Source organism: Syngnathus leptorhynchus, unplaced genomic scaffold, assembly GCF_054491065.1.
Source record: "Syngnathus leptorhynchus isolate UIUO unplaced genomic scaffold, UIUO_Slep HiC_scaffold_48, whole genome shotgun sequence".
NCBI classification, from domain to species: domain Eukaryota; kingdom Metazoa; phylum Chordata; class Actinopteri; order Syngnathiformes; family Syngnathidae; genus Syngnathus; species Syngnathus leptorhynchus.
Genome location: NW_028232015.1, coordinates 45,466 through 69,088, shown reverse-complemented (window position 1 = coordinate 69,088; position 23,623 = coordinate 45,466). Strand labels below are relative to the sequence as shown.

At 47.4% G+C, this 23,623-nt stretch overlaps 2 protein-coding genes, 1 long non-coding RNA gene and 1 pseudogene across 10 annotated transcripts; 1 reads left to right on the top strand and 3 right to left on the bottom strand.

Moving 5' to 3' along the window:
- Positions 1 to 453: 453 nt before the first annotated feature.
- LOC147038563 (uncharacterized) lies at positions 454 to 13,284 on the bottom strand. 2 transcript variants are annotated; one of them, XR_015063817.1, is made up of 5 exons: positions 12,699 to 13,284; positions 12,449 to 12,553; positions 12,243 to 12,396; positions 11,931 to 12,053; positions 454 to 824 (listed from the first exon to the last, which is right to left on the bottom strand). It is a non-coding gene; the product is annotated as an uncharacterized LOC147038563 (long non-coding RNA). The 2 variants fall into 2 exon arrangements; XR_015063816.1 differs by having other exon boundaries at positions 12,243 to 12,553.
- Positions 9,978 to 10,167, bottom strand: LOC147038564 (5.8S ribosomal RNA; annotated as a pseudogene).
- Positions 13,285 to 13,401: 117 nt separating the features above from the next.
- On the bottom strand, positions 13,402 to 23,604 carry acad11 (acyl-CoA dehydrogenase family, member 11). Of its 5 annotated transcripts, none has more exons than XM_085904942.1 (21): positions 23,474 to 23,604; positions 23,264 to 23,386; positions 23,100 to 23,199; positions 22,544 to 22,669; positions 22,314 to 22,475; positions 22,052 to 22,216; positions 21,845 to 21,986; positions 21,644 to 21,765; positions 21,307 to 21,413; positions 21,036 to 21,147; positions 20,752 to 20,829; positions 20,543 to 20,681; positions 20,209 to 20,316; positions 19,697 to 19,795; positions 15,801 to 15,870; positions 15,556 to 15,641; positions 15,349 to 15,420; positions 15,072 to 15,226; positions 14,880 to 14,996; positions 14,652 to 14,769; positions 13,402 to 14,589 (listed from the first exon to the last, which is right to left on the bottom strand). In XM_085904942.1, coding segments are annotated over exons 1-20 (2,199 nt in total). In that variant the 5' UTR covers positions 23,476 to 23,604; the 3' UTR covers positions 13,402 to 14,589; positions 14,652 to 14,655. The 5 variants fall into 5 exon arrangements, with proteins under 5 accessions (XP_085761068.1, XP_085761070.1, XP_085761066.1 ...); XM_085904940.1 differs by having other exon boundaries at positions 13,412 to 14,589; positions 14,660 to 14,769; positions 23,474 to 23,602; XM_085904944.1 differs by lacking the exon at positions 14,652 to 14,769 and having other exon boundaries at positions 13,403 to 14,589.
- ackr4b (atypical chemokine receptor 4b) lies at positions 16,448 to 19,111 on the top strand. Of its 3 annotated transcripts, XM_085904947.1 has the most exons (3): positions 16,448 to 16,887; positions 17,475 to 18,104; positions 18,282 to 19,111. In XM_085904947.1, exons 1-3 carry the CDS (start codon positions 16,582 to 16,584, stop codon positions 18,594 to 18,596), a joined length of 1,251 nt encoding a protein of 416 aa, XP_085761073.1. In that variant the 5' UTR covers positions 16,448 to 16,581; the 3' UTR covers positions 18,597 to 19,111. The 3 variants fall into 3 exon arrangements, with proteins under 3 accessions (XP_085761073.1, XP_085761072.1, XP_085761074.1); XM_085904946.1 differs by having other exon boundaries at positions 17,475 to 19,111; XM_085904948.1 differs by lacking the exon at positions 16,448 to 16,887 and having other exon boundaries at positions 17,469 to 19,111.
- Positions 23,605 to 23,623: the final 19 nt, after the last annotated feature.

The following is a 23,623-nucleotide window of genomic DNA, read 5'->3' as shown; positions in this document are numbered from 1 at the left end:
GGGGTCGCGGGCGTGCTGGAGCCTATCCCAGCCGTCATCGGGCAGTAGGTGGGGGACACTCTGAACCGGTTGTCAGCCAATCGCAGACGGCGCATGTCTATCAATGGCATTGAGCTACACACGGTGTGGTGTTGTCCATGGTGCTGCACTATATACAACGCAGATCTATCCGCGGCCGAGATCCGCACACTGTGCGGAATTGTCCATGGTGCTCAGCGGAGCCTGAAAATCCGATTGCCGCAATAAAAAGGGAAAGTGGCGAAACTATCAGGTCTTTGTTGAAGACAAGTTTATATTTTACAAATTTGTTGCAGAGTAGAATTTATTAAGGCGCATGTCTAATTGTGTGACGTTCTCAGTGTGTTTATATATATATATATATATATATATATATATATATATATATATATATATATATATATATATATATATATATATATAATCAAAGTCCGCTTTATTGTCAATTTCTTCACATGCCAGGCACACAAAGAGATCGAAATTACGTTTCCCACCGTCCCACGGTGACTAGACAGTACACAACACTCACATCAAACAGCACAAAGAGTAAAAACGAACAGACAAGAGCAACAAATAAGTAATAAGCAAATAACCCAAATAATAAACAATAAATAAATAAATAGACAAATAAGAGCAGCAAAATGGAGCAAGCGCACTAATAGCAGACAGCCAGATCATAACGCAAAAGAACAGGACGTCATGTAGCAGAGGGTGGAGGGGGGAGGGAATTCAGGATCCGGACAGCTTGGAGCACGAAGCTGTCTCTGAGTCTGGTGGTGCGGGAGCGCAGGCATCTGTATCTCTTCCTAGAGGGCAGAAGTACAAACAAAGAGTGAGCGGGGTGACTCTCATCACACACAATCGCAGCCGCTTTGCGGGTGAGACGGGAGGCGTAAACTTCCTTCAGGGAGGGGAGTGGAGCCCCAATGATTTTACTCGCAGTGGTCACTATGCGCTGCAGGGCCTTCATGTTGTACTCAGAGCAGCCACCACCCCACACAGCGATGCAGCTGGAGAGGACGCTCTCAATGGTGCCACGGTAGAATGTGGTCATGAAGGCGGGAGGAGCACTTGCCCGCCTGAGTTTCCGCAGAAAGTACAGGCGGCGCTGGGCCTTCTTCGAAATGCGCCTTAATAAAATCTATTCTATTCTACTTCATGTTCCATCCATCCATCCATTTTCTGAACCGCTTTGTCCCCACGCGGGTCGCGGGGCGTGCTGGAGCCTATCCCAGCCGTCATCAGGCAGTAGGCGGGGGACACCCTGAACCGGTTGCCAGCCAATCGCAAGGCACACAGAGACGAACAACCATCCGCACTCGCACTCATACCTAGGGACAATTTTTAGAGTCTTCAATCGGCCTACCAAGCATGTTTTTTGGGATGTGGGAGGAAACCGGAAAAAACCCACGCGGGCCCGGGGAGAACATGCAAACTCCACACAGGGAGGGCCCTGTTTATTAATATATTAATAAATATATATATACATTTGTTGCAGAGTAGAATTTAACTATTTGTGTGACGTTCTCAGTGTGTTTTATCTATATATATATATATATATATATATATATATATATAGAGATAGAGATAGAGATAGAGAGAGAGAGAGAGAGATAAAAATTTGTCGGAGTGAGACCTCTGCCCTATAGTTCGTGTAGGTTTTCAGCAAAGCAAGAGCATCGTTTTTGCAATAGTGGGTCTTGGACGCAACTGTGAGGAAAAGAGAAACCTCGAACGTTGAAGTGTAAACAGACATCATAATACGCAGTTTGTGCTTCATAACACTTAAGTCTTGAGAGACATTCGTCTTTGTAAGTATTTTTTTTTTTTATTTTACTTTCATATAGTGATTTTAGTGTGAAATGTGTGTCTTCGCCAGCTGCCGGTGTGTGTGAATCTACCTCATGTTCACTTCATGTTTATCTCGTGTGTATTTGATATGATGCATGCGGCTTTCGTAGGCTTTGTACTATGAGCAAGTCTGTCATGTTTAGATGTTAATATTCTATGCATTTTTCCTCTGTTTGTTACAGGTACCGTTTGTTTTTACGGAAGAGGATTAGGGCCAGTGAAGAAAAAAAAAAACGAGGGGTGACAGGATTCTGACTTTTTATCTCAGAATTCTGACTTCAAAGTCAGAATTCCGACTTTAAAGTCAGAATTCTGAGAATAAAGTCAGAATTCTGAATCAGAATTGATGTAAACATTTTAACCGTTTGAGTTATTTTTTATTCTGATTCAGAATTCTGAGGATAAAGTCAGAAACGCAGGAGGGCAGTGTTTGGCGCCACCAAAGATGAGACCTTCGTAACGGATGCTGCCAAAGTGTGTGCCAAGGCTTTGTGGAGAGAGGACTCGGCGAAGTGCGCTTCTCCGCCGTGGCTTTGTGTCGTGGTTAAATTATGTAGACCACAAACACATTCATCTGCTTTTGTGATAAAGCACCAATCGTGTGTGTCTTCATATTTTGAAAAGTAAAAAAGAAGTAGCTGCATCATTAGCTGAGGTTACAGCATACGAAGAAGTACAACGTGAAAGCGGGGAGCTGAGCATGAAACCTCTTGTCAAGCCAGTGCATATGTGGAACAACAAAACAAGTTGCTCAAACTCTCAACTACAACGTTGCGTGTCACCACCAAGAATGGAGGACATTAAACAAGAACCGGAAGTAAACAAAGGTCCAACCAACACCTCCGCCATCAAACCATTAGCCCAAGCTTTCCAACCTGCAAATAGAAACTCAGTCAAAGCAAACGGAGCACAGGACTTCGCAAAATACCTCATCCACAATTAACTCGTCAGCGCTGGTTTACTGAAATTTGAAAACAAACCAGAAAATCATTGGGCATGGAAAGCATCATTTATTGGCGCGACTAAAGACTTATATTTTTCAGAAAGAGAGGTGTTAGACCTACTAACAAGGTGGTCCAAGATCTGTAGAACAGGAGAAGAGGATTCATGCAGTACTCGCTGGAGGTGTGAAGATGATTTGGGAACGGCTTGAAGAGTGTTATGGTTCCTCAGAAGCAACTGAGGACGCACTGCTAAAAAAAGATAGGTGAGTTTCCAAGGCTAATAAACAAAGATACGAGCCAGCTAAGAGACCTGGGAGACATCTTGTTGGAGCTATTGTGGGCCAAGTCAGATGGAACAGTTCCAGGCCCTGCATATTTGGACACCGAGGGGTCCGACAAAATAGTGGATTTTGAAGTTTCTCTTCAGAGAGAATCTCTGGCCACAAAGTGAGCAGGAAAAAGGTTTCTCGCCTGTGTGTGTTCTTGCATGTGTTTTTAAATGTCCCTTCCGAGAGAATCTTTGGCCACAAAGTGAGCAGGAAAAAGCTTTCTCACCTGTGTGTGTTCTTGCATGTATTTTTAAGTTTACCTTCTGAGAGAATCTTTGGCCACAAACTGAGAAGGAAAAGGGTTTGTGGCCAGTGTGGGTTCTTGTGTGTGTTTCTTTCTTAGAGAGTCTTTTTCCAAAAACTCAGCAGGAAAACCACCAGTGTGGTTTCTCATGTGACTTGTTAAGTGCCTCTTCTGAAAGAATCTTTGGAAACATGTTTCTCTCCTGTGTGTATTCTTACATATTATATATACACATTTTCCAACACTGAGAACATTTCCAGTGTTTGTTTTCAGAGTGCAGCGTCAGAAGCATGTGACGTCATGTCATCACTGTCTGATGTTGGAGCTAAGAGGTCGTCTGCTTGCGATCCTCCACAGTGGTCTCCATTCTCTTCTGTTGTCATTTATTGACAAGTGCTCTACTTGGAGGCTCCGCCCCTTTGCTCACTGCATGTTGAGCCTCATCTATACTCTTCAAAGAGAGACCAGATGAGGGCATATTGTAGATATCCTCTTCTTCCTCTTTAGTGTCGTAGGGGTCTTTTCCCTCCTTGTTCTGGCTCCGCCTCCTCTTTTTTTTTTTTTTTTATGAAAGGACACACCTTGTCCATTTGCTCGTGAAGCACGGCTGTTCCTGGCTGTTGTCACATTCAAACTTGTACATATAGGAGAATCAAAATCATGACTCGACCCTGCTTTCCAAGACCAGCGCTTCAACCAGCTATGAGGTTCGAGCACACTAACAGGTACTCAAACTTGGCCAAGCTATCTAGCCTTGCTTGCTCGCAGAATAGTAGCATGGGAGGTAAACGTGGTGACATCCTGATTTCCACTTTGCAATATTGTACTTCAATACTTTACACCTTATTATTAGCAGCAGTACAACAGTCCTTGTAGCTCAGTGGTTAGAGCGCTGGTCTTGTAAACCAGGAGTCGTGAGTTTAATTCTGATTTTATACTAAACATTTGCTGCGCAAGCTGGATTTATAAGAGTTTAGGGTGTAATTCCATGTATCTTGTCCATGGTACTGGTGACCAGCAGTTTTGTGATGAGTTGCTGTTGTCTTTGAGGATGTTAAGGGAAATATAATTTCTCACGGCACACAAATGTGTCCACCTTGAATGAAAATCACTGGCTTAGAGTCCTGTTTAGACTACATTTTCAAGTGTTTCTTTGGTTAATCCTCGAAAAGGTTGACACAGGTTTGCCAAGCAAGGCCGCGTAGCTCACTAATAAGAGCACTAGAATTGTAAATCAGAGGGCGTGAGTTAAATTCCCACCAGGGTCCGACAGACGGCTACATCTGCTAACCCTGCTTGATAGTAGTGTGTTTGAATTTTTGATGAGCGGTAGGTGCTAAAGCCTCATTGCTAGCAAGAGAACTGGTCTTGCAAAGAAGGACGCACTAGCTGTGTCCAAATACACAGGCTGCATCCTCAGAAAGTCTTTTTTTGCCAGTTATCAGGCTGCGTGACGTGACTTCCAGTGCGACGCGAACGCACGTCACGTGACACACGAATTCAGCCTTGAAACTGGCATTCATTCAATGGCGACGGATGCTGAGCGGAGACTACATATATTTTAAAGCCATTTCCCATATTACTCTTTCAAATATCTATTCAGTAACTTAGAACATATAAGGACAACCGCCAGTGTGTCAAACATAGAACTGTAGAAATAAAGTACGCAATTACAAAGTGTTGTGTGCGTACGAATTTGTCAAAGTCAGCTTTATTGTCAATTAACTTCACATGCCAAGACACACAAAGAGATCGAAATTCCGTTACCCACTATCCCACGGTGACAAGACATAACAAAACATCCAAAACAACAACACAAAAACTAAAATCAAGAACGCACAGACAATAAATAAACAAGAGCGATGAATAAATATAAATAAATAAACAAATAAGAGGAGCAAAAATGGAGCAACTGTGCATACAGCAGACAGTCAGAATATAGCGCAAGAGTAGTGCAAGGCAGCCAACGCGGCCCAAAAGGTCAGGACGTTATGCAGCCGAGGGCGGAGAGAGTTCAGGATCCTAGCAGCCTGGAGTATGAAGCTGTTGGCGAGTCTGGTGGTGCGGGAGCGCAGGCTCCTGTACCTCTTCCCAGAGGGCACCAGATGAAACAAAGCGTGAGTGGGGTGACGCACATCACACACAGTCGTGGTCGCCTTGCGGGTGAGACGGGAGGTGTAAATGTCCTTCAGGGAGGGGAGTGAAGCACCGATAATCCTACCGGCCGTGTTCACTATGCGCTGCAGGGCCTTGACTGCATTGACCAATTAGCTTTCTGATTAATGGATTGACATTTAACAATATGATATTCATGTAACAGTATAAGATTGATTTGTTGCATGTAAACTATGAAACACACAGAATAGCCTCCACGGGGTCCATAAACAGGTGTAGGTCAGTCAAGTTCAACGGCGCCCAATGGACCGTGGTCGTGAACCGGTAAAACATCACAAAACAGGCAAACGTGAGCAGTGTCCTGGGCACCCACTGGGGCACATGCAGATGGTCACCATGGGGCTGGCACGGCTAAGGTCGTTGGTTCCGACGAGCACGGGGGAGCGGACCTCCCACAGGGGCCGCGACTGCAAGGCCAAGGCGAGGGACCGGCCGGATGAGCAGGATGGCCGTCAAAGAGTCATGCCGGTCCCGACCAATGTGCGCAGCCATCCCGGCTCCCAGGGAAAAAAAATATCCGATCCGAAACGATCTGCACACGCCGAGGTGCGGTAGAAGGCACCAGCATTGCCGACGGACAAATAGAAAGAAAAAGGAGAAAAGTAGGAAATAAAGTGTGTGGAGTTACATGGTGGATAGGATGGTAAGAGATGGTGCGTGAGTGTGTATTGGATTTGGCCCAGACGAATTGGCTAAGATGAAATTCCAAATTTCAAAGCTTGACATGGAAGACCTGAAGAAGGGGGCCTGAGTAGGAGTTACTTCAAAGTTAGTTCTTCAAAATTAACTATTGTTGCAAGTGGAGAGCCTGTTCGTTACTGTAGGTACAGCAATGTTCGAACAAACTCTGCCGTTAGTCTCTTACAAGAGCATATTTATTGAGAACAAGTAGGGTGGGGGTGAAATAGGTGAATAGTAGCTCCAACAAACTACTAAATTACTTTTTTGAAAAACAAAAAAGACAAACTATTACCACTACATGTATTACTTAATTACATGTTTGGTGGTCACCTCAGCAACTGGTTAATCAGTGCAGAGGGTCCCAGCTCATTGTTTTACAAGGCCGTGGAAACAGAAACTAGTGGAGCATTGTAGATGACTAAGCAAGTGTTTCCACACCATTTGGAAAGTTTCAACAAAAGTCCCAATGATCATCGTCACACACACATCTGGGTGTGGTGAAATTTGTCCTCTCCATTTAACCCATCCCCATGTAATTTTGATCCATCCCCTGGGGGAGAGGGGAGCAGTAGCGGTGCCGTGCTCGGGAATCATTTGGTGATCTAACCCCCCAATTCGAACCCTTAATGCTGAGTGCCAAGCAGGGAGGCAATGGGTTCCATTTTTATAGTCTTTGGTACAACCCGGCCAGGGTTTGAACCCACAACTTTCCAGTCTCAGGGAGGACACTCCACTGCGAGGCCACTGAGTTTGTAACAACTGAATGGCTGTTCAGCAGTACCTGTTCATGATGTCCTCTAATCGGCAAACAAGCATTCGGTTCCGACCCGCAACTGGATTCTGATTGTCACTCATATTGCTTTGCCTCTGTTGTATACAGGCTTCATTACATTATGAACAAATCTCAGTCGGGCTGCAATAACCTGGATGCTGGTGGAGAAATGTATTCATCCGCCAATTTAACTTTTTAATAGAATTGACATGGGAGCCCTCAGTGGTCGGTAGTAAGGACGAGTGGTCTAAGGCATTGTATTAAGAAGCAAACAACTCACTTATTACTTATGATATAAAGGCGACCGGAAAGCAAAAGTATGGACGGCAACAAACATCAAACACATGTCACAGACTCCAAAATAATCTTTAAATTCGGCAAGTCCAGCGCAGCTGGCACAGCTGCGTCGGGCAGGCTGCTTGGAAGCCAGTACTGGGGAGAATGCTTTGTGTGCAGGACAGTGCATTTTGTTCCTCTCTTCGGAGGGGAACTCCATTCCAATTCTAACTCGCCCGTGCCGCCACCTTGGTCCCCCCATGTTGCTGGTTTCTGCCTGGCTCCTGCTCGTTTGTTGTGCTGTCCCCTAAACTATTCATAACCCAATCCCTTCCCTAACCCTAACCATAACCATGGCTCCTCCCTGTTATCCCGTCATGACAAATACGTCACCAATAGATCGATATTTGAGAAGCCCAATTATGTGTGCAAATGAGTCGAATGTGTGTACGTAATCCCATTGTGTAAGCAACTGTAAAGCAACCTAAAAGAGAAAATACTCACCCCGAACTAAGCTAATACTTACCTGGATACGTGTCTAAGCCAAAATGTCCACTTACCTGCGCCGGAAAAGGCAATTATAAGCCAAACTAATGCCTGCATGAAGTCAAATCAGACGTGCAAGAAAGGAAAAAGAGCGAATTCAAACTGTCCTTAAACTAACATCAGTAAATAACGAAGCCCAAATTGAAGCGAAAGCCGCTGGCCCCACCCACAAGAACGAGTATTAAAGGACCGCTCCGAGCTACAAGCTCTCAGTCTCGACGCGGCTTTGGAGGAAGAAGTGTCTCCCCATGCCATTAGTCCAATTAAGCTCCTAAATTAGATGAGAATTCCTGTGTGTTAGACCTGAAAAAGGCAAATATATGCCGAAACGTTGTCGAAGGCCACACAGAGGTACGCAATAGAGAACGAGCGCAAAATGACGGCAATGAATACTTAGGAGCGAATGCCGAGCGCAAAATGGCGCCGATGAAAACCTAGTTAGTAGCGAGTGCAGAGCACAAAATGATGCCGTTGAGAACCCAATTGAAAGCCGATATGATTTCCGCACGGAGCTAAGGCTCTCGCTCCGCCGAAGCCAGGGAGAGACGAACAATTACGTGCGAGGTACGATTGCTTAGGGAGAATACATGCGCAGCTACGAATCACCCATTGCCAAGTCGAGACTCACTTAGTACTTATGATACAAAGGTGACCGGAAAGCAAAAGTATGGACGGAAACAAACATCAAACATGTCACAGGCTCCAAATTGATCTTTATTAAAGCCAAATTCGGCAAGTCCAGCGCAGCTGGCACAGCCGCGTCGGGCAGGCTGCTTGGAAGCCAGTACTGGGGAGATTGCTTCGTGTGCAGGACAGTGCATTTTGTTCCTCTCTTCGGAGGGGAACTCCATTCCAATTCTAACTCGCCCGTGCCGCCACCTTGGTCCCCCCATGTTGCTGGTTTCTGTCTGGCTCCTGCTCGTTCGTTGTGCTGTCCCCTAAACTATTCATAACCCAATCCCTTCCCTAACCCTAACCATAACCATGGCTCCTCCCTGTTATCCCGTCATGACAAATATGTCGCTAATAGATCGAAATATGAATGTAAACAAGCCCAATTATGTGTGCAAATGAGCCGACTGTGTGTACGTAATCCCATTGTGTAAGCAACTGTAAAGCAACCTAAAAGGGAAAATACTCACCCCGAACTAAGCTAATACTTACCTGGATACGTGTCTAAGCCAAAATGTCCACTTACCTGCGCCGGAAATGGCAATTATAAGCCAAACTAATGCCTGCATGAAGTCAAATCAGACGTGCAAGAAAGGAAAAAGAGCAAATTCAAACTGTCCTTAAACTAACATCAGTAAATAACGAAGCCAAAATTGAAGCGATAGCCGCTGGCCCCGCCCACAAGAACGAGTATTAAAGGACCGCTCCGAGCTACAAGCTCTCAGTCTTGACGCGGCTTTGGAGGAGGAAGTGTCTCCCCATGCCATTAGTCCAATTAAGCTCCTAAATTAGATGAGAATTCCTGTGTTAGACCTGAAGAAGGCAAATATATGCCGAAACGTTGTCGAAGGCCACACAGAGGTACGCGATAGAGAACGAGCGCAAAATGACGCCAATGAATACTTAGTTAGGAGCGAATGCCGAGCGCAAAATGGCGCCGATGAAAACCTAGTTAGTAGCGAGTGCAGAGCACAAAATGATGCCGTTGAGAACCCAATTGAAAGCCGATATGATTTCCGCACGGAGCTAAGGCTCTCGCTCCGCCCAAGCCAGGGAGAGACGAACAATTACGTGCGAGGTACGATTGCTTAGGGAGAATACATGCGCAGCTACGAATCACCCATTGCCAAGTCGAGACTCACTTAGTACTTATGATACAAAGGTGACCGGAAAGCAAAAGTATGGACGGAAACAAACATCAAACACATGTCACAGGCTCCAAATTGATCTTTATTAAAGCCAAATTCGGCAAGTCCAGCGCAGCTGGCACAGCCGCATCGGGCAGGCTGCTTGGAAGCCAGTACTGGGGAGAATGCTTCGTGTGCAGGACAGTGCATTTTGTTCCTCTCTTCGGAGGGGAACTCCATTCCAACCCTAACCCTAACCCCTAACCCGTCCGGGGCGAAACTCGGCCTGTGTTTAAGGAGCCTGCCCTCACGCTCCTTCCTTGGATGGACAAAGTTTGCAGTTGACACTTGGTCATTTTTCGGCCCGTGTTTAAGGAGGCGGCCGTTACGCTCCTTCCTTGGATGGGCAAAGTTCGCAGTTGACACTTTGTCGAAGTGTCGATGATCAATGTGTCCTGCAATTCACATTAGTTCTCGCAGCTAGCTGCGTCCTTCATCGACGCACGAGCCGAGTGATCCACCGCTAAGAGTTGTCGTTTGTGGGTTGCGGCGGCGCGGGTCGGCCGGGGTCCCCCTTCCGCCGCGCGAGTTGCCAAGTTCCGATGAAAAATAGGTTTGATCCGGCTGACGGCGACGGGCGCCGCCCGTCCGCGTCTTCCGACGCGTCGAGCGGACATTAAACCCCCGACGGTCCGCCGAAGGAGGGCCGTTAGTTGGGTGCCCGCCGCACTGATTGGGGTAAGTTCCGAGCGGGCGGTGTCGCGATGGCACCGGGCCGACCCTTCCCGGCCGCGTGCCGCCCTAGACCAATTTGATGGCGAGCGAAAGTCCGCCGCCGGCTGAGTGGAGCGCGCGCTGGCGAGGGCGGGGTGTGGTGGGGGCGGGCGGCAAAGCAGGGCGGACGGTGACGTCGCGAGACGGTGGAAGGGGGGCAGAGGCCGGCCTGTCGACCGGACCTCCCCCGCACGCTATGCACGCTCGCGGGCCACATACCGCTTCTGCATCGCCTGTACCTTCGTGAGCGGACGGTAACGCCGCGCGACGGTGGGCGGGGGGGGCAAAGGCCGGCGTGTCGACCGGACCTCCCCCGAATGCTACGCACGCGTGCGGGCCACATACCGCTCGTGTCTTGGGCGGACGGTGACGTCGCGAGACGGTGGAAGGGGGGCAGAGGCCGGCCTTTCGACCGGACCTCCCCCGCACGCTACGCACGCTCGCGGGCCACATACCGCTTGCGCCTCTCCTGAACCTTCGTGAGCGGACGGTAACGTCGCGAGACGGTGGAAGGGGGGCAGAGGCCGGCCTGTCGACCGGACCTCCCCCGCACGCTACGCACGCTCGCGGGCCACATACCGCTCGTGTCTTGGGCGGACGGTGACGTCGCAAGACGGTGGAAGGGGGGCAGAGGCCGGCCTGTCGACCGGACCTCCCCCGCACGCTACGCACGCTCGCGGGCCACATACTGCTTGCGCCTCAAGCCCGACCCTTGGATGTGCTGCAATTCCAAATTTCACCACATGGTTGTGCCAAATCTTGACTGAAAGGATATATTAAACACTTAGTTGAATTGATAGAAATTGGTAATAAGACCTAGTGGACTAACATGAAATCTGTTCTGAATTAAAGTTAGTTTGAATATGCTTTTGAATATCTTTAGGTCTACAGTTCTACTTCACTTTGAGCATCATTTGAGCAGTGTGATAATCTCCCAAATCTTTGAATTTAAGAATTGGTGATTTAAGAAATAGCTTGTTAATATATTCAAGGTAATCAGATTTGTTTATCATTCTAATGGACTCTTTTAAAAACTATTCTGGATTGCAACTTTGGATCTTTTCTTATATTACTTTGCAACAATATACTCGGTGACAGATTAGGCAGTATAATCACAAATGTTAATTTAAGAGTGTCCACACTCAATTTAGTTAGGGTTTTGTGTTAAATCAATTCCTGTTAGACATGCTTTGGGTATTTATGAGGATTAAACAGCAATGTTATTCAACAGTGATTATTTATTATTGATTTACATTGTATTTGTTGAATCAGAATCATTATTCCTATATCACAATGATTTATCGTTACTTAACAAGTATTCCATATGAATGTTTTATCCATATTTTGTGTGTAATCAACATGGAAAAGTGTGGTATCAATGTAATGCGTTTGAGAAGGGACACTAGGAGTTAATTGCAATACTGTTGGTGGATTGCGTGGGATCAAACATGGCCGTCTGCAGCCAGTGGAAGTTTTAATAGGAGACGTTTAACATAAATGGAGGAAGAAAGGGTTACTCACTTGAGACGTCTTCGCCAACGTCCAACCATTGTAGCTCCTGGTCAATGATATGAGCCTACAACTGATTTGTATTTTTAATTCTTCTTACAGTTGAAAACGTACAGCCAACAAACACCATGGAATCTACAGAAAGAAAACAAAACATTAACATTTAGCCTCAACCAACATTCACAGACGCAACGTGACTACGTTTCAGCTAGGGTTAGCTTCACAGTTACACATTACTATTGCACAGTGAACGCGAGCTGCATCGACAGCTTTAGTCAAACTACACAAAACTAAATCTCTTTAAACAGAATGAGTTGTTTTTACCGTGTACGCTCTAGACGGTCCAGTTGCAAGCAGAAAATAAAGATATTTCTGTTGATAATCCTCATGTTTGTATCCGCGGATTTGAATCTTGGCGGGAGTTCCGCCTATTCACGTCATTTCGCGGCACATGACTGCGACGTAATATTATCTAAAACTGTAAATTAAAGTTAAATAGTTATTTTTTAATCAACGCAATCATTTACAACCTTTGACCAGGAAGAATCGTCGAAATTCGGCGTCCGTGGCAGTCAGCAGACGACGAATTGGACGTCCCCCCCACACACGGACACTCACTCACTCGCTTTTCAGGGCTAGAAAAGTAATTGTTTTAAAAAACAATGAGTTGTATTTACCGTGTACGCTCAAGACGGTTCAGTTGCAAGCAGAAAATAAAACATTTCTCTTGTTAATCGTCGTGTTACTAACCGCTCTGTGTGCCTTGGCGCCATTACTTACCCTGTTGAAAGCCGCGCCCACGGATTTGAATCTCAGCGGAAGTTCCGCCTATTGACGTCATGTCCGTCTCACGTGACTGTGTTGGCAACCAGTGTTTTGTTTAGTAGACTTAGTTATTGTGCGTTGACATAATGGCGCACTGGTTAGCATGTCCACCTCTTAAACAAAATGTCGCGGGTTCGAGGCCGGTCTCAGCACTATTTTATTCCCCCCTTGTCTGTCTGTATATACCTTTATATTCGAACGGCGAATCCACTTCCTACTTCCGTGTTGCGAGCCACGCCCACGAATTTTAATTTCGGCAGAAGTTCCGCCTATTTACGTCGTCCACCTCACGTGACCGTGGTGCCAATCACTGTTTTGTTTAGTAGACTTAGTTGTTATGTGTTGACATAACGGCGCACTGGTCAGCATGTCCACCTCTTAAGCAAGATGTCGCGGGTTCGGGTCCCGTCTCAGCACTTTTTCTTTTCCCCCTTGTCTGTATGTATATACCTTAATATTCGAACAGCGAATCCACTTCTTACTTCCGCGTTGCGAGCCGCGCCCACGGATTTGAATTTCGGTGGAAGTTCCGCCCATTGACGTCATGTCCGCCTCACGACTGACGTGATGACGTCATATATATATGTTTTGTTTAGTAGATTTAGTCACGCGTTGGCACAATGGATGTGTCCTTAACATTATTTTTATTCTTATATTAAGGATGACATCTCAGGGTTTATTCAGGGTTGATGACGTCACAGTTGCTCGGCGGTTTTCTGAAGGTCAGCTGTGACTGGTGGTTAACGGAGTAACCGTAATGTCATTTTTCCGCAATTACCAGAAACGTGTTTTAAAAAATCAATGGCTTACCTTTCAAAGGCTCATTTGAATGCCTTGGCAGATTTGTCTCGTTGAAAATTTTTGCAAAAAAACAACAGTTAGGAGCATGCGCATATTAAAATAGACCAAAGAAACTGGGACTCGATCCATCCCATTGCTGAATACAGGACACTCATCCAACCAAATATTCACATACCTCTTTGACTCAACCTAAATAAAGAGAGACAGCTCATGGATAATGGACTTTTTTTGTTTTTAAAATCATTTTCTTGTGTATTTGAAGTCTTCAGGAGTGTAGAAAAGTGTAATATATACCCCCCTCCAGGTTCTGCAGAGATACTTTTATGACCTGTTTGGGGAGCTATTTTTACTCGATTCAGATTTATCCATTTTCTCACACATCATTCTCATCACATTCGTTGGGGCGGAACAAACCGGGTTTCCCAAATCCGCCATGTTTATTATTCAGAGAGACTTTTGCAATTCGAAAGACTCAAGGATGCCCAAGTGGAGACATTAAAATGTTGTACGTAAAACAACATTTTTGTATTTATCAACGGCCATTTTCTTGTCCCACTCGTGAGGCAGTCATGACACTTGGCAAACCGAGAAAATTAAATTATGAATCATAAGACACGACATGTCATATTGTACCAACAATTTAAAATGATTGGTTTGCCACTTGACACTATGATCATTTAGCAACTGCGTAGCTAAATTCCCTTGTCTCCTAACCATACGCGTGGGTCATGGTTTATCTTGAGAGGTTACAGGAAATTGGCTGCACATTTTTGCAGGCCGCATTTTGTGTGTATCGCTGAAATTACAAAAGCCGTGTATTATTTCATAAATACACCCTATGTTCTATCTCCTATCTTACAGTCTTACGTCACCGTAGCGGAATCCAAATGTGAGAGACCTCCTGTGCTTGCGGTTGGAAGTCACGTTATGAAGACGTCACAGCTTGGCTTTGGCCAATTGATCCCTCAGCTCCAGACGGGCGATGGTGGACAAGTGCACTTCATCTGGTCCATCAGCAACACGCAGAGTTCTTGCGTAGGAATACCTGGAAAGGGGGGGGGGGGGGGGTCATGATACAAATAAACTTTGACTGCTTAATCAAAGTACATGTTCACATCTGCGCCAGAGGGAAGTCTCCAGAGACACCGGCACCCCCGAACACTTGGATGGCACAGTCCACCACTTTGCACGCCATTCTGCCCGCTGCCACTTTAATCAGTGCAATCTGCGCAAATGAAGGGAATTGACTGGCTAAATGGGGAGGGGTTGTAAAAATTCTACAAAAAGTGCACAAATATGTAAAAAACTTAAATGAATCTGTGGCTTTTCTTTCACCTGCTTGCGCGCTGCACGGCTGCCGAGCGTGTCCAACGCATGTGCGGCACAGAGTGTGAGGAGGCGCGTTTGCTCAATCAGGAGTCGGCACTCTGCAATCCAGTGAGCGACCACTTCCTGCACGCACACACGTCATGGCACGTGATGTCCACTAGGGAGCGACACAATTTTAAATCAGCATCGCTGGCTTACGTGTTGATAGAGCTTCTTGCCAAAGACTCGCCTGGAGGCTGCGCGTTGGCACAGCAGTTCCAGCGCCCACTCCGCCAGGCCCACGGCTCTCATGCAGTGATGCAGCCGCCCCGGACCCAGACGTCCCTGAGCGATTTCAAAGCCTCGACCCTCGCCTGCCAACAAGATGACATTCAGAGAGAAAAGCACACATGACGGCAGCAAATATGACAGGTGGCTTCATTTATGTCCATTTAAAAACCACGGCCATAATTAAGCTCGAGCTGCCGCCACTTACCGAATATGATGTTGGCGGCGGGTACGCGCACGTTCTCAAAGTGCACTTCAAAATGGCCCCCGTGGATAGCGTCTTTGGAAAAAGGCAGAGAGATAACCGCTTGATAAAAATCCCACTGTCGACATTTCACTCACGCTGTGCATTTGTCTAGTGAGTGGCCAACAGGAAGTAACAGTTTTTGGTCCGAACGCCGCGCCGCGTTTGTACCGTCTTGTCCAAACACTGTGAGAGGCCTGATCAACTTCACGCCTGCCGTGTCCATTGGCACCAGGATCATACTGTGTCTGGCATGTCTGCAACAAGTGTTAGACCACGGGAAGAAAACATCCATTATCTCTTAGCCTTAGGTCTCACCTCTGAGCAACAAAATATGACATTTGACAAAACAATTGGGGGTGAGGGTGGGGTGGGGGGGGGGGGGGGGGGGGATGTGCGATGAATGTTCTGCCGACCTGCTGCCGGCCTCCTCGGGGGCGCTCCTACACATCACAATGGCCACTTTGCATTGGGGATGCCCTGCACCTGAGAACCACACAAACACTGTTGAATGACTGTCTCACCACTGTGACCTTTCTACAAGTGCTGGGAAATGAGGCCCTAGCTGGAAAGCACAGCTGGGCCGGGCCGTGAGACACTGCTGAGCGACCACACGCTGATTTATATTTCCTGAAATGTTTCCATTTTGTCGCTCGGAGTGACAAAACAAGACTATTTGAAGGGGTCAGATCAGGCAGATCAGGGCATACAGATAAGATTCTGGAAAAAGGCCCGTCTTCCTATTTCCACTTCCATAAAAGGGGCTCCGCTCCCTGAGGACAGGTTAGGGTACATATGGACACCAGACAATACCGGCAGCACGGTGCAACACGCTCGAGCGTTCATACCCATTGTCAGTATTTGGCCAAACATGATGACTGAAATCTTGTCTGAATTTTTCATTTTAGCAGATTTTCTTTTCCCCATTTTGCCTTGCACCTTACACGGATGCTTTAACCGGCATCCGTCCCAATACTTTTGAGTATTGAGCATCAAGCCGAGCGTAGTTACACTGAACGGAATGACAGAAGCTGTCAGGTCCAAACATGTTCCAGCTGCACCGGAATGCAATGACAAACTTGCCAACATTTTTTCTTGTTGTTTTTAAAACACACTCCTCTTGTCTGCTCGACCTTTTCCCTTTTAGGTGATATTTGGTTGCTAAACGTAGCCTTGTTTTTCCTGCGCCACCCAGGAATGTCATGCTGTGTAAACTGGCCGGCCAAAGAGTCGCAAATTACTGTTACACTCTTACACACACTTACACACACACACTTACACACACTTACACACACACACACACACACACACACACACACACACACACACACACACAACACAAATGGTGGGACGTCCTCCGATATAGGAGGGAGGGGTGGTGTGCGGAATTTTTTTTTTTTTTTTTTTTCCCTCCGACAACTTGGCTCCACAGACACAACAAGCGTTCCAGTGTGCGTGAACATTGGACGTTTGATTACTGAGCATCAGAGAGAGAATAAAAAGGTAAGACTTTTTTTTTTTTTTTTTGGCTGAGGTTAGTAAGCCCATCATACGTAAAGTGTATAAATGTTTATTTGGCTTCTTTTGTAATGTATTCTATACCTTCCTGTTATGCTATCGGAATGGAATTGTTTACCACTTCAGAGTTTAACAATAAGTCAAGGTCCATTTTTACAATCAGATGGTGATAACACATGAAGGATAAAATTTGCTATTTGTTCACATGAAAAATTAATGTATTAAAGAGATGTTAATTACATAATGCTATTAAGAAAGATAAAGGAAACATTTAGAAATTGCATGAAAGGCTAAAACGACTTGTGATTGATGTTAGGCTCTTGTTAGATTCTGCTGCAATTACAATATTTTCTTATGCATTCTTTTAACACAATCCTCTTCAATCAGTCATCTTAAGTTCTGATGAATTTCCGGCGGTTAAACGCTGCTCGTCATTCCGAGGAGAAAGGATGAGTTAAAAATGCACAAGCTCATTGAGGGGTTGTGAGGATTAAACTGTCAGGGAAGCCACGCAGGAGACATTCCGCTTTCCCCGTTCAATTCTTCATCTTTCCCCCCCCCCCCCCATGCAGACAAGGATGGAGGATTACTATTACCATGACGACGAGGACCTCGGCCACAACGACAGCTACGACTACAGCTACGACCACTCGGTCTGCGACAAGGAGGCGGTGCGCTCCTTCGCCGGCGTCCTCCTCCCGGTCATCTACTCGCTGGCTCTGGTGGTGGGCCTGGCGGGCAACGCACTGGTGGTGGCGGTGTACGCATCCCGCTCGCGCCTGCGCACCTTCACAGACGTCTGCATTCTGAACTTGGCCGGGTCGGATCTGCTCCTGCTCGTCACCTTGCCCTTCTGGGCGGCCGACGCCGTTCACGGCTGGAGGTTGGGGCTGGCCGCCTGCAAGCTCACCTCCTTCCTCTACAGCGCCAACTTCAGCTGCGGCATGCTGCTTCTGGCGTGCATCGGGGTGGACCGCTACTGGGCGGTGGCTCACGCCGCGGCCGGCAGGTCCGGAAAGGGCGCCCGGCTGCGGAGGCAGTGGATCCTGGCGTGCTTGGCGCTGTGGGGGGTGGCTATCTTTCTGGGGCTCCCGGAACTGCTCTTCTCCACCGTCAAGCATTCCCATTACAGGATGTACTGCACCGCCGTGTACCCGGCCAGCATGGCACGCCCCGCCAAGGCTAGTCTGGAGCTGCTGGAAGTGAGTCTTCGCTTTGCGCTGCCGTTCCTGGTGATGGCGGTGTGCTACTGCCGGGTGGGCCGGGCCCTGGCCCGAGCGCCCGGAGTGCGGCGGGACAAAAAGTGGCGAGCCTTGCGCGTTCTCTTGGCGGTGGTGGCCGTCTTCTTGCTAACACAGCTTCCTTACAATGTGGTGAAGTTTTGCAGAGCGCTGGACATCATCTACATGCTGGTGACCAACTGCGAGGTCAGCAAGGGCCTGGACCGTGCCTTGCAGGTGACCGAGAGCCTGGCGTTGACCCACGCCTGCGTCAACCCGCTCCTTTACGCTTTCATCGGGTCCTCCTTCAAGGGCCGCGTCTTCAAAACCGCAAAGCATCTCGGACGGCGTTTCGGGAGACGCGCCGGACGAGAGGAGGGCAAGCCGGCGGTGGAGATCTCGCTCAACGTGCGCAATCAAAACCGATCGCAGTCTGGTTCTGAGGAACTGGACACCAGCACCTTCAGCGTGTAAAGGCGCGACGACGGCGAGTTGCTAATCTGCAACGGTTGTAGCGCTTTAGTCCCGAAAAGGATAAATACTATTATGGTCCCAGATAGCTGGAGCAACGTGTTTAAGTAATACATAAGACCAGGTAGTCATAGCTGAAGTCGTAAAGCCCGTGCAGTTAACCATCGCTACAGATGGGTTTTGAAAACCACACCAGATGCGCACGTGCTACATGCAACCACCACTAACAACCCTGGCTGAACTTCCCCCCGGCATTCCGCTACTCACTCGAGATGTATTAGTTACGCAATACTACTTCCTTTTCAGCCAGGGCTTTGGCGCCATCTGTAGGGCACGACAGAAAGCGCGCACAAATTCATGAAAAAGGTGAATAGCAAACCGCAAACAGGAGGGCAGTCTTTGTACACATGAATTCAATTTTCACATAGTCACTGATTATGTCCCGTGCAATGTCAATGCTTTAGGTTTTTTAAAGCTGTGTTCATAAGAAAATAAAAGTAAGCTGGAGTCTGCTCAAGCCTAATGCCATTTGATCATTTTTTTCCATGCCCAGTACCTGTTAGTCATCCTCTTTCCACCGCACTGGCTAAACAACAAGAGGAGACCGCAAGCATTTGGAAGGAATCATCTGGTGTCCTGCGTGCTGTTTACAGCGAGACAATGGAAACAAAGCTGCCGGGTCGTAACGGGGGGACGTCATTCTTGAAAGCACGTGAGGGAGGACCCATTTGAGGGAAACTCCCTCAAGACGACGCTCGGTCATTGTCATCAACGTCTACTTTTGGGTCAGATTGAATAATAGAGACGTTATGATTCCCTGTGGACCAAGGGCGGGGTTAGGGTTTGAAGTCTATGTCATTAGTCATCATAAAGTCTCTCAAGGGCCTCGAACAATTTCAGACCAAGTGAGAAAACGTTTACTCCGATTCAAACACTTCCAAATAAACAAAGTATGTTTGCACAGCCAAGCTGAGGGAAAGCACGCACAGCACAAGTGTGCATGCATGTCATCTGTCCGGAAAATAAACCCACGTCACGTGCGGCGCTGTCACGTTCAATGACTCATCTTCTGAAGAAAAGAAAAGAAAGAAGGGCGGACTCACCGCTGCTCCACCACTTCTTTCCGTTGATGACAAACTCGTCCTCCTCTCGTTGGAGACTGCAGGCAATGTTGGTGGCGTCGCTGGACGCTACCTCGGGCTCTGAAGAACCACAAGTGCCTTTTGAATCTCACAGGGTGAAATTGTGTGTTGGATGGCATTTGAAAAGTTTGTACACTTGCATTCTTTTTCCTCACTTTCATTGTGTTGTAGTGACTCAGTTTTACGAGGTCCTTCCAAACATCAAGTCTTGTACACATTGTTATTACGTCATGTTCCTTCCCTCTTAAAATTTGGCTACATCTGGTAAACGCCAGTGGCAACGGGAAAAACCCGGGGGGCGGGTCGACGCCCACTGTCAATACCTCTGGCCTGCAGCTGTTTCCACGCGGCATAGCAAGCGCACACTGGGAGAAATGACTCACCGCCGGCCGTATAGCCAAAAGCTTGGCCAAAAAAGCGCGCTCCTTCATCCTCCTAAATAAAGGCGCTACTCTAGTGTGCGTGGAGTGTACCTGTCATGCAGAAGCAGGAGCGCATCTCTCCTCTGAGCAGAGGTTCCAGCCACGTCTTCTTTTGTTCCTCGCTGCCAAACATGTGCAGCACCTCCATGTTGCCAGTGTCTGTTGACAGGAGAGGGAAAGCGTGACTGGGAATATGCAACACGCAAGGGACTGCCAGCTTTGTATAGGCAGATCCTGTTGAAAACGGATGCACCAAGTTTGCTTTTGCCTGACCCCCGGAATTGAGCCTCAAATGACAGACTTACTTCCTGCGTCTTTTCAGGCAAGCCCGAAACTCGAATAACTTGTCAGTGAGCAGATGGGCCATGAAGGGGTTATTGTTTACCCGGCGCCTGGCAGTTAAAAACCTCCGGAGCAAAGAGGCAGCGTCCGGTCTCCTCGGCGATGTGGGCGTAGTCCAGCTGAGAGAGGCCGCTGGCCGCCGGCAGGAAGAGATTCCATAATCCTGCCTCTCGAGCTTTCACCTGGCCACACCCACTTCCAATGTAATGCTCTGAAGATTCCTCCGAAGTGAGGTTCCCCTCTAAAACCTACCTTTAGATCTTCGATTATTGGGGGGGTGTTCCACCTCAGGGGTGAGTGAGCATACTTGATGTAGTACTCCGCTACTTCCTGGAAAAACAAAGCTGTCGTGAAAATCTTCTATTTGCTTTCCTTTCGACAAGCACAACAGAAAGATGGCCGCGATGGTGACGACTGGGCAATTGTATGATATGTGAAATCAATAGAGGTTTTGTTCTCTCGCTGCATTAACCAGGTCCAAAGGTTTCGTGGGAAAACGACGAGTGGACAAAGGGAGGCTTTGTGTCGGCGCTGACCTTCTGGGCGGGAAGCACGTGCTGCCTCATGAAGTCCTTCACCTGCCGGAGCACCGCCTGGCCTTTGGCCGTCTGCAGAAACAGCCCGGCTTCCTGTGCGGCCTCCGGAGGCCTGCGGAGAGTGCGAGACGGAAGTCAGCCCAGCAGCCGGATGCTGGATTCCAACGTTTACTGGCAAAGGCTCCAAACAGCAGGTGGAACGCATGTCAAATGGACTAGACACAACATTTATACCGGTGTGAAGGGAAACACGTGAACAGAAATAACCAACCTCTGCGCCAGCTGCAGGGCTAGCACGGCCAAGGGCTCGACGCACTGGCCTAACTCGGCGGCATTGGGAGCGCTGGCATTGCCCAGCAGGTGGCGGGCATAAACACCCTGGACAGAGAAAGGAAAAACAAAGTCAATCACAGTGGCCTTCATATATGATGATGGAAGGATTGTAATGATTTGATTTGAGGGTCAGATTGTGAAACTTAGGACCCAATCAGAGGTTTTGATGCTTTTTAAACCTAGTTCAAATGTTTTTGAGCATTTGCAAACAATGATCACTCCTGAACCAAAACAAGAATGCCGACTCACGCAGAAACTTTTCATTCAAGCCTCACCTGAGCGATTCCTGCCATTTTGAAGAAGGAGAGCGCCAAGTAGAAATTTAAACAGGGCAAAGGTGACGGGACCCCCCGGCAGCATTTATAAATGGAAATCAGGTCGTCCACTGAGGGGATACCTGCTCAACACACGGAAAGAAACGTTTCATAGGCGCCTTGTTGATTGATTTCAACGCCGAGTGTTAGCTGAGATCACACCTTCTATTCCTTTCAAGCTACCCATAGAGCTCAGTATGTTGAGGCCAAAGGGCCAGTAGTGAGGCATGAGGAAGTAGGCCAGGTCTGCCAGGGGCTGCCCGCTGGTGGACAACTCCCAGTCCAGCACTGCCAGCAGCCGAGCCTAAAGGAGCCACGACGCACGTCACTCCTAACAGTCGCGTGAGCAAATGAGAAGGCGTACGGTACCTCGCTCGGATGGAATACCAAGTTGTCCACTCGGAAGTCACCGTGGACCAGCGTGACCTCCTGATCCTCAACGGGCAGGTTGCTCATCAACCACAAGGAGAGCTCGTTCATGGCAGGGATGTCTCGGTGAGATGAGGCTGTGTACTGCTTGGTCCACGTGGACACCTTGAAGAAGAGACACGCCGCTAATGTCATTCAAGGGGACATATTGAAAAATTTTTAATTGCTTGGGCCTCAAGAAAGAAAACATGAATTTGCAAACCTGTCTCCTACAGTATCCTGCTCCTTTCCCGTAGCCGTCGAGCTTCAGCGACGCCAGGTCCAATGAATGCAGTTTGGCCAAAACTTCCACAGCTGCCACGTAGAGAGCCGCCCTCTCCGCCGGGATCACTCCGGGCAGACGAAGGTCCCGAAATACGCGGCCCTGCTCGGTTATCATTGCCGTTACCTAATATATCACTTTATATTTCAGGCATACCTCTGCAAACTGACCACAACGTGCTCCATCAGGTAGAACTCTGTTCCCATGACCTCCATGTCGGTGCAGTGGAGAAGGGGCTGAGGCACGGGGAAACCAGCGGAATGCAATGCCTTCTGGACACGATATTCCCTGTCCACCTGTAAACAAATATATATTTATCTTTAAACTATCTCTTTCTGTTTAAACTCTCGCAAACAGTAATTTTTGCTTTTCCTTTTATGTGAAATATAACCATCAACTTGCAAGGGGAAAAAAACGCTAAAAATGTTCACTCTGTGTAATGAATGATATTGGTTTAATGCTCTGAAATGAGTGACAGAAATATTGAACTTTTATGTATGTATGTATGCATCTATGTGTATGCATGCATGTATGTATGCATGTTGAATTAAGTCAACAATGATGTTGTGATGGCTCGTAATAAAAATAGGTTTAAATAAAATGGAATGCCATCACAGAGGTTTCGCATGAAATAGCTCCCCCTGCTGGACAAGTATTAGTACTACATACAATATAATTCGTGACAAAGTACAGTACTTTATGTCGTGTTTTTTAGTTGACTTATACCTTGTGTGCGCCAGGTAGCAACGCACCCGGTGGCTTCTTCCTTAGAACATAACTTTTGGAAGGTGTTTGAATCAGGAAAGTGGGATTCGACTGCCCCGCACTGGAAAGACCTTAGCATGTTAGCCCAACGTAGTCGTCAACCTGTGACCCAAACACTAACTCACCTGTACTGCCTGACAACGAGCGTGTCGTCGTTTGACACGAACAACTTGGCGCACAGATACTTTTTGAGTCTATGCTCGTTGAATTTATGCTGCGGTCGCACGGGAGTCGTCAATTCGTCCATCCTGAAAAGAGTGGACTAATTATTTTCCAGCTGTTGCTCGCTCGGAAGCTAGCGCAATTGCCATGTCGGGTGGTTTATGGCGACGCACATTGGATCAAAACACAACCACAATCAATCGATCAATCAATCAATAAAATAATTGGTCGTGCGCATAGTAATATTTGAACGCAAAAGAGTAAAAAAAAAATACTGTATATGTTATTGGCAAGTTATCTGAAACATCTTAGACACCCACGTT

Excerpts from the sequence above, each read along its gene's own strand:
- ackr4b (XM_085904946.1), top strand. The coding sequence starts at position 16,582 with ATGTCATGCTGTGTAAACTGGCCGGCCAAAGAGTCGCAAATTACTGTT. Across the intron at positions 16,888-17,474 it reads ATCAGAGAGAGAATAAAAAG|ACAAGGATGGAGGATTACTA; the intron begins GTAAGACTTTTT and ends CCCCCCATGCAG.
- acad11 (XM_085904940.1), bottom strand. Across the intron at positions 21,766-21,844 it reads TAGCTTGAAAGGAATAGAAG|GTATCCCCTCAGTGGACGAC; the intron begins GTGTGATCTCAG and ends TGTGTTGAGCAG. Across the intron at positions 21,148-21,306 it reads GCCCTGCAGCTGGCGCAGAG|GCCTCCGGAGGCCGCACAGG; the intron begins GTTGGTTATTTC and ends CACTCTCCGCAG.